We start from the raw sequence: 8984 nt of genomic DNA on the forward strand, positions 1-8984 counted from the left end.
GTCCCCCGTCCCCTGTCCCTGTCCCCACACACCGCTCCGGTCCTGCGGGGACACACAGCACCCCGGGGACAGGCGGCTGAGGAGGATTCCAGGCTGTGGCACTCCGGCCATGCTGGGAAAGGGGAAACCTGACTCTGCCTGGGCTCAGCCTCCCCGAGCACAGGATAAACCATCAGTGATGCTTTAGGTTGGAAAAAATATCCAAGTTTATGAGGATTTTTGGAAGAAACTCCTCCCTGTGAGGGTGGGCAGGCCCTGGCACAGGGTGCCCAGAGCAGCTGGGGCTGCCCCTGGATCCCTGGCAGTGCCCAAGGCCAGGCTGGACATTGGGGCTGGAGCAGCCTGGGACAGTGGGAGGTGTCCCTGCCATGAGCTTTAAATCTCTTTCAACCCTTTGTGATCCCTTTCCATGATCTTTTGCAGCTGCAGGACATGGTCTGTGCTGGGAACCTTTGGAAAACCTTTCCTGCAGGCTAAGGGAGATTCCCAGTCCCCTCCTGGATCCACACTGGGCTCCTGTCCTGCAGGGTGTTCAAAGTCCCATACGGTTCCTGTCCCATGGGGTTCAAAGCCCAGCAACCCCAGAGGGTCATTTGGGGTCATTTATCACCCTAAAAATCCATTCACAGCTGGAAATCAGTGAAAATCCAGAGTCTTTCAATGTTTTATGGAAACAGATGTTCCCACTGAGCATCCCCAGCTCAATCTGCTGCTGCCTCATCCCTGCTCCTATCTTCACTAATGATGGAGAGGGATTCAATTCACCTCTGGTCCCTTCCTGGCTACAGACGTGGGTTTATTTACCATCTCCTGAGCTCCTCTGGAGGGTTCCTGGTGCTTCAGGATGTGCTGGCTCTAGAGGGTTTTTTAATGGGACATCTCCCATCTCACCTCAAATCAGCCCTGGCGTTCTGTTTCCCTCTCAGTGCCCTCCCAGACAGGATCTCTGGAGATCTTGCAGCCTGGACAGGTGCCAGCAAGTGGGGTTTATTTAGGGAAGGACATGTGGCACCACGGAGAAATGACAGCCCAGGCAGAGTGAGAAGCGAGGCCGGGATCGGGTGGCTCCGGTCTTGGGAGCATGGGAGAGGCCAGGAAGTTTGGCAAGAGGGCATCCGGGGCCTCTCTCACTCCTGGAGGCACCACTGGCCAGGGCAGCAGCTCAGAATGGGAGGATGAAGGATGGTCATGGTGAGAGGACAGGGCCAGGCTGTGGGCTGGTGAGGCCAGCTGTGACCCAGAGGGGACAGGACACCCCAGGACCTCTGGGACAGCTCGTGGTGTCCCCACCTTGAGCTCTTCCTCTCTTTCCTCCTCCATCTCCCCTCTGTGAGCTTCACTGGGCAGGCATTGCCCAGAGATTGCCTGGGAGATAGCTCCAGGTATTCCACCATGGGCAGGATTTTCATCCTGCAGCACCCCCAGTCCCAAATTCTCCGGGTTTGTGGAGCAAAACAACCCTCTGAAAAGCGAGGCTGGACTTGAGAATGGATTTTATTGGCAAAACTTTTCTTATCCCTGGAAGATGAACCCCAGGGAAGTTCCTCAGTGCAAAGGACTGGGAGAGCTCTCCTGGCAAGGGAACATCTCCAGTTCAATCAACTGACATGGGAGAAAGGGAAGCATTTTGGGAAGTGGGGAACTGGGTCCTGAGGCTGTTGGGGGTCTCTTGTAGAGCTGTGGGGATTTTCCTCTCTCTGTATCCTTCCCCTATCCCCAGGGTGGCTCCTGTGTTCCCCAGAAGGGAAATTTTGTAAAGCAAGGAAGGGGGAAAATATCCATCAGTGAATCCCTTCAGTATCGGGGCCGCTCGTTTTCCTCCCAGTGCAAACAATAACCACCAGCTGTCCTTTGGCAAAGGAATTTTGTGTTGCCTTCCCAGTTTCAGGCAGAAAAGTGGAAAACTTCCCTTTGCCTGAAACTCTGCCCCAAAGCAGAGCTCCAAGGGGTGAGGTGCCACCACAGGTGCAAGATCCACCAGCACTGAGCAGGCAGAGCCTCTCCCATGGTTGTTCCCACCACCCTCTGAGGGTGTTAGACCCAGAACCTCCAAAATCAGGGGGGCTGGGTCTTTCTGGGACCACAGCCATGGAGCTGCTCCTCCAGCAGCTCTTCCCTGGAGCGCTGGCCTGGTCACGCTGTGAAGTCCTGGGTGGCCAGGTTGAAGACGTTGCTCTCCATGGACCTTTGCCACTTGCCCCAGTTCCTCCTGATCTCAGCCTGGACCTGCAGCAACACCACGGTGCTGGCACCCAGGGACACCAGGCAGCACCCAGGGGGGGATTGGGGGGCAGGGGTTGGGGGGACTGTCCTTGTGCCCACGTGTGGCTTTGGGGCACCCTTGGGGTGTCCCTGTGCCCGCTGTGGTGCCCGGGGTTGGGCTGGGGACACACTCACCTCCCCGTTGAGGAAACAGTAGAGCAGAGCCACCAGGAAGCCCTGCAGAGGACAGGGAGAGCAATTTTCACCCCAAGGAAGGGGCTGGACCCCTCTGTGCTCATCTCCTCCCTCCTTTACCTCCTCCCATACCTCTGACCCCCACAGGGCAGAAGAAATCAGTGCCAGGTTCTCCAGGCCCAGATTGTCCCTTGTGCCCTGCCCCAGGGGGATGGGGGCACCCTCTCCTAAAAGCATCCCACATCTCAGGGGCTCCTGGTGGGGTTTGGGGTGGGACCATGGGGACTTCCCCTGCCCATCTCACCTGGTAGGAGCCGAGCACCAGCTCGAAGTAGAGCCGGGCATCCACGCCCACGTGCTCGGGGAAGAGCGCGAACACCACGTAGTGCACCCCGAAGAGGGGGATGAGGAGCAGCGTGGACTTGGTCAACCTCCTGTGGAGAGTGAGAGGGGTCTGGGTGCTCCTGCAGCCCTGTGAGACCTCCACAGAATCTTGGTCTTAACCCCAAGTAGGTTCTCTGTGAAAGGCAGGTCTTGGAGGCTCCAAGGTTGTCCTCTGTGCTCCTCCAAGGAGGGTCTGCCCTGGGACCCCAGACCCGGTGGGCACAGCCCTGTCCCCTTACATGTACTGCTGCTTGTGGGTTCTGCTGAGGTCTGGGCACCGGATCTTCTGTGCCAACATCCTGGTGACGTTGAGGAAGATGAGGAAGTTCACCTGTCCCAGGAAGCCACGTCTCAGGCTCTGCACAACCCCTGGCTGGGTCCCCTGGCCCCATGGGACCCCTGGCTCTGGGGTGGGGCTCTCAGGGAGCACACTCACAAATATGGCCAGGAGGATGGGAGCCTTGATCACCCACCAGTACGGGCTGGAGTAGTCATCCCAGCACCTATGGGACAGGAGAACTGGCTCTGGCACCCACTGGGACCCATGTGACCCCCTGACCCCTTTGCACCCCTCTTGCCATGAGACCCACCAGAAAACAGAAATAACATTTAAATAAAGTGCTGCCTCAGTCCTCCCCTCCTGAGCATCCCATGCCAAAGGTTCATTTCCCAGGACTTGGACTGGGACACGTGGCTGAGGTGGCCTGGAGAAGGCCAAGGGGCAGCTGCTCTTACCCATGGTTGTCGTACTGGAGCCTGGTGAGCACCCACACCCCAACTGTGACCACGGGGACACCTGCAAGGACAGGACACAGGCAGGGATGGTCCCTCCAGTGCTCTGGGAAGTCCCTGTGCCACCCCTCTGTCCCTTGTCCCCAGAAACATGTGGCTAGCTCAGTTCTGGAAGTGGCAGGAAAGTGACAACCTTCCCACCTTCTCCAGGAGGAAATGGTGCCCACTGATGGTTCTGTGTCTGTGCCACCTCCTGGCCACCCTCCCAGCCCTGAGCTCTTGCATCACACCCAGGCTGGGATGGGTGTTCCCAGCCCCAGGTGGGTGTGGGAAGAAGGGAGAACCTGTCCTGGATCAGGCCAGGCTTCCCCAGCAGCTCTGGGCTCCGGGAGGAGCAGGTGGGTGCCCATCAAGGCCATGCAGGAGATGATGGGGTGGGACATGCTGGGAGCAGCCCTGGGGACCTCTGGCCAGGTGAGTCTCAGATCAGGCCATTCCCAGGCTGGTTCCTGCCCGTGGATGTCCAGGGGTGTCCGGGGTGTCCCCAGGCTCACCCCAGCCGATGAGGATGTAGCCCCAGGTGTAGCTCCTGTCGCAGGTGAAGGTGAGCAGCAGCAGTGTCTGCAGGTACAGCCCCTCCACCAGCAGCCAGTAGAAGTTGGCCAGCACTGAGTACTGGAAGAAGGCGATCGCTGCTTTGCAGGTAACCTGCCAGGGGAGGAGGGGGACGGCTCAGGGTGCACCACAGCCTGTCCTGGGGACACGGGATTGTCACCCCCCTGTGTCCCCCCTCCTGGGGACACCCGTGATGACCTCTCAGTGCTGACCTTTCAGTGCAGCCCCAGGGACTCTGCCCCTGTCCCTCAAGTCACCTGCACCAGGTTCTGCTCTGCCTGTGCCTCATGGGCAGGTGACCACGGGCTGCTTTTGTAGGACCTTAAAAAGCCCTGTGGTTGTGTCTGTGGTGCTCTTGGTGTTGTATCTTCACTCAGGAGTTCCTGCTTTTATTGGAAACCTCAAATCTGAGCAGATCCTGGTGCTGCTGGGGCCGTGCTGAGCTTTAGCCCAACTGGGGACACCTCTGGGGACACCTCTGGGGACACTCAGCCTGAGGCCAGTGGCAGCTTTGACAGAACTTGTTCCCTGCACAGAGGGAGATGCAGAAATGCTGAACCTCCCCAAGGCCACCCAAGACAGAATTTCCTTCATCTCACAGCCTCTCTCTCTCTCTCTCTCTCTCTGCAGTGCTAAATCCAGCCTGGGCCCCACCAACCCCTTCCCAATGAGCCCCCGTTGCTCTCCCTGCCCCATTCCCAGGCTGTGATTTGGGATTTACCGTGGACATTGTGCAGTGGTCGATGGACTCGTCCGAGAAGAGGACGCTGTCCTTGATGAACACGGCGGTGCCCCGCAGGATGAAGGAGGTGAAGAAGTGGATGTGGATGGAATTCCTGGTGCAGTGCAGCTTCCTGCAAGAGGGAGAGATCTGCTGGGCCCCAACAGGGGCAGAGAAGGTGCTTGGTGTCCCCATCCCAGGCTGGAGCCCAGCCCAGGGATCACTGCCGGTGACGGTCACAAAGCCCTGGAGAAGCTTTCCTGCTCTAAAATCAGGAAGAGCAGGGTTGTGCTGTGCTTGGGGCTGCTCAGGGACAAGGGAACATCCCAGAAACCTCTGGAGAGCCCAGACCTGCAGCACAGAGAGATCTGCAAAACCAGAACGTGAGAGGGCCACCAGGGAAGGACAACGCTGCCGTTCCTCTCCTGGCTTCCCAGTTTTCCTGTTGGCAGGGATGGGTCCTGACAGCTATCCCTGCTGGGATTTATCCTGTGTCCCTGCAGCCTGTGGGGCTGGAGCAGCTCCCAGCCCTACCTGAAGCAGGAGAAGATGCCGATGGCCAGGAGCAGCGCTGCCAGCGATGTGGAGTAGCCGCAGGTGTAGAGCACCTTCATGGTGACAAAATGACCTCTCTGGAAGGGACAGCAGCGCAGTGAGGGGACATGGACTGGGAAGTGCTGGTGTGGGACAAGCAGGGACAGCTCCCCCCTCAAGGACAGGGGAACATCTCCATGGTTCCTTGCCCAGTGAGGGGAAGGGGGCCATGGGGACAGCTCCCCACAGCCCCAGGGGTCCCACGTGCCTTGGCCTCGGTGTCATTGCTGCCGAGGGGCTCCAGCTGGCAGGCGCTGTGGTAGGGGGGGCTGGGGAGGCTCCAGCCCCACTTGGTGCAGTTCCTCTGGATCCACCCTGCAGGGCAAGGAAGGACCTCAGCCATGGGTGTCACCTCTGATGGCACCCCCAAAATGCCCAGCCTGGAACAGATGGGGACAGCAGTGTGATGCTGAGTGGGGCAAGAGTGGCCTGGCTGTCCCATCTCTCCTGGATCCCACTGCTCCTCTTGGATCTCATCACTGCTCCTTCCCTCCCAGACACCATCACTCCCTCCCAGATCCCATTGCTACCCCATCCCTTCTGGACCCCATCACTCCCTCCGGCCCCGTGCCTGGAGCTGCCAGGAAAACTTTGGGCTGGGTGTGAAAACAAGCTCAGATCCCTCCAGTGGATGGGAATTGGGAATTAAGGCAATAAAAGTGCTCATTTCTCCTGTGAGGGCTCCATCAAGCCTCTCCTGAGCTGTTCCTGCCCCAAAGCAAACATTTCCCAGCATTTTCCAAATTACTCCTGTCTGAGGAAGTGCTCAGAGACTGCAGAAGTGCTGGAGTGCTCTGGGTGGGAGCTCTCATTCCCAGCCCTCCAAGAGGGATGGAGACATCTCGGGAGGGCTGGGATGGTGTGTGGGGAAGGAGGGCACCGGGGATGTCCCGGTGCCACCAGGATGGAGGATGAGGTCCCCAGGTGCCCCACCCACAGAGGATGAAAGGATTTGGATCCCGAATCTCTGCTTTTCCTGCCCCCTGCTTGGAATGCGATTTACACCAAGGACATTTGTTTTGGAGAGGCAGGAGCTGCGGGGCCACAGGGAAGGGCTGGGGTGGCACAGGGGTCCCTGGCAGGGTGGGTGGGTCCCTCGGGGTGAGCGATCCCCGCTGGATTCAGACCTTCGGACTTCTTGAAGACGTTCAGGATGTCGGGACAGGCGACAGCTCGGGACTGGCCAAGGGGCAGGGCGGGCCAGCAGCTCACCCCGTCCCACTCCGTCGGGCAGCCTGGGGAGGGAGAGAAGGGACCGCGGTGACACCAGGAGGGGACGTGCGGGTGACACCGCAGCCCCGCCGCTGTCCCCCGAGCCAGGGCCGGGCCCCGCAGGAACCGGGAGCATCCCGGCTCTGCTCCTGGGAACATCCTCTCCCAGCGCTGGCACCTGGGAACTGCCGGGGCTGCATCAGACCCTGCCTGGGGGGTGGGCAGGGATTTGCCCCGGCTCCTAAAATAACGCAATTTGTGCTGGATTGATGCACCTGGAGGTTCAGCTCGGGATGTACCCCAAGGACAGGGGGAAGTCAGGCAAAGCTTGCTGCGAGTGATCACCTTAAACAACTTTCCCTATCCAGCACTCAATTCCCGTTTAAATCGCTCTCCAATTTCCTTGGGAATGAGCACGGCCAGGCAGACTCGGGGCCTGGAGGAACTCGTGATGGGATGGGACAAGGACATCCCGTTCCAGGCCAGCTCCTGTCCCAGCACAGCTCCATCATTAACCTTGCAGATCCACATTGTTCACCTGGAGCCACATCCACTGCCAGCCAGGGAATGTGGAATTGGACAAGTCTGATGAGTTTCCTCAGATTTCAGCCTGGGGGTGTCAGCACAGGCACGGAGGGATTTGCATCTACAATGCCAAAGCGAGGCTTGGTTTTTGCTCAGGGGAATCAGAATTGGAATCAGTCACTTCATTTCTTGGGGTCATGGAAGCAGGGAATCAGGGAATGGTTTGGGTGGAAAGGGACCTTAAACCCACCCATTCCACCCCAGCCATGGCAGGGACACCTCCCACTGTCCCAGGCTGCTCCAGCCCCAATGTCCAGCCTGGCCTTGGGCACTGCCAGGGATCCAGGGGCAGCCCCAGCTGCTCTGGGCACCCTGTGCCAGGGCCTGCCCACCCTGCCAGGGAACAATCCCTGCCCAATATCCCATCCAGCCCTGCCCTCTGCCACTGGGAGCCATTCCCTGGCTCCTGGCCCTCCATCCCTTGTCCCCAGTCCCTCTCCAGCTCTCCTGGAGCCCCTTTAGGCCCTGCAAGGGGCTCTGAGCTCTCCCTGGAGCTTCTCCTCTCCAGGTGAACATTCCCAGCTCTCCCAGCCTGGCCTTTGGAGCATCTCCAGGATCTCCACAGGAATTTGTAGCCCCCATAGTCCAGAGGATGCCACGGAAATGGTGCAAGGAATGGAAGATCTCTGCCATGAGGAAAGTCTGGGAGAGCTGGGAGTGTTCACCTGGAGAGGAGAAGGATCCAAGGTGATTTTGGAGCCACTTCCAGAGCCTAAGGGGGCTCCAGGAGAGCTGGAGAGGGGATGGAGGGCCAGGAGCCAGGGAATGGCTCCCAGTGGCAGAGGGCAGGGCTGGATGGGATATTGGGCAGGAATTGTTCCCAGAGCCCTCCCACTCTGTCCATGGGCTCTGAGCCTGTCCTCGCTCACAGCTCCCACGCTGGCACAAGCAGAGGAAGGGGTGAATGCAGCTCAGGTGGACTGGGGGCAGCAGCAACCTCGGGATTAAACCCAGGTTTTCATTATGCATTCCTGCTTCTCAGATATTTCACTGCAGTGAGATTCCTTCCCCTTGGCTGGCACAATTCAGGTTGCAAAATGGACTTTTTCCAATCAAATTGGCTTTTCCCCGCTAAGCTGAAGAATAAATGACATCTCTGCTGAGTTACTTAAGCAATTATGCGCCTTCATATGCATTTATTGCTTAATTTTTCCAATGCTATGAGATTAAAGCCCTGGAATGACGCATTCCTTATTCTCCTGGTGACAATTTTTGCCTGGGATTGGGCCATTCCACTTTGGATGGAAACTGAGATGCAATTTTAAAAAGGATGTCCAAAAGCAGCACTTGAAAATTGTTTTTTTCAACAAGTTAATTTGTTTAAGATCCCAGATATGGGAAAATTGAGTTGCTCAAAAAAAGTTTGGCTGTAAAATTTGCTGAATGAGGAAGGGGAGCAGATGTGAGATGGTGACACCATGGAGTGACCCCGGTGCTGGTGGCCACAGCCCTGGCGTTGGTGCAGGGGGATCAAGGGAGATCTGCCGGGGACATGGGCAGATCCAGCACTGCCATATTCCATGAAGCCATCCCTGGAGGGGTGAGAAGGCTCTGGGGAAACCTCAGAGCCCCTTTGAGGGCCTAAAGGGGCTCCAGGAAAGCTGGAGAGGGACTGGGGACAAGGGATGGAGGGCCAGGAGCCAGGGAATGGCTCCCAGTGGCAGAGGGCAGGGCTGGATGGGATATTGGGCAGGGATTGTTCCCTGGCAGGGTGGGCAGGCCCTGGCACAGGGTGCCCAGAGCA

At 58.3% G+C, this 8984-nt stretch overlaps 1 protein-coding gene across 1 annotated transcript in view; it reads right to left on the reverse strand.

Moving 5' to 3' along the window:
• Positions 1 to 1492: 1492 nt before the first annotated feature.
• The window catches only part of LOC107215109 (vasoactive intestinal polypeptide receptor 1-like), a 9731-nt gene continuing 2239 nt past the window's right edge, over positions 1493 to 8984 (reverse strand). The window contains exons 3-13 of the mRNA XM_015651065.3: positions 6571 to 6678; positions 5652 to 5758; positions 5384 to 5481; positions 4850 to 4982; positions 4068 to 4221; positions 3517 to 3577; positions 3218 to 3284; positions 3021 to 3112; positions 2702 to 2831; positions 2398 to 2439; positions 1493 to 2226 (exon numbers count right to left, since the gene is read on the reverse strand). Coding sequence (XP_015506551.1) covers positions 2134 to 2226; positions 2398 to 2439; positions 2702 to 2831; positions 3021 to 3112; positions 3218 to 3284; positions 3517 to 3577; positions 4068 to 4221; positions 4850 to 4982; positions 5384 to 5481; positions 5652 to 5758; positions 6571 to 6678 — 1085 coding nt within the window. The 3' untranslated portion in view covers positions 1493 to 2133. The remainder of the gene's footprint in view (positions 2227 to 2397; positions 2440 to 2701; positions 2832 to 3020; positions 3113 to 3217; positions 3285 to 3516; positions 3578 to 4067; positions 4222 to 4849; positions 4983 to 5383; positions 5482 to 5651; positions 5759 to 6570; positions 6679 to 8984) is intronic.

Source organism: Parus major, chromosome 27, assembly GCF_001522545.3.
Source record: "Parus major isolate Abel chromosome 27, Parus_major1.1, whole genome shotgun sequence".
NCBI classification, from domain to species: Eukaryota; Metazoa; Chordata; class Aves; order Passeriformes; family Paridae; genus Parus; species Parus major.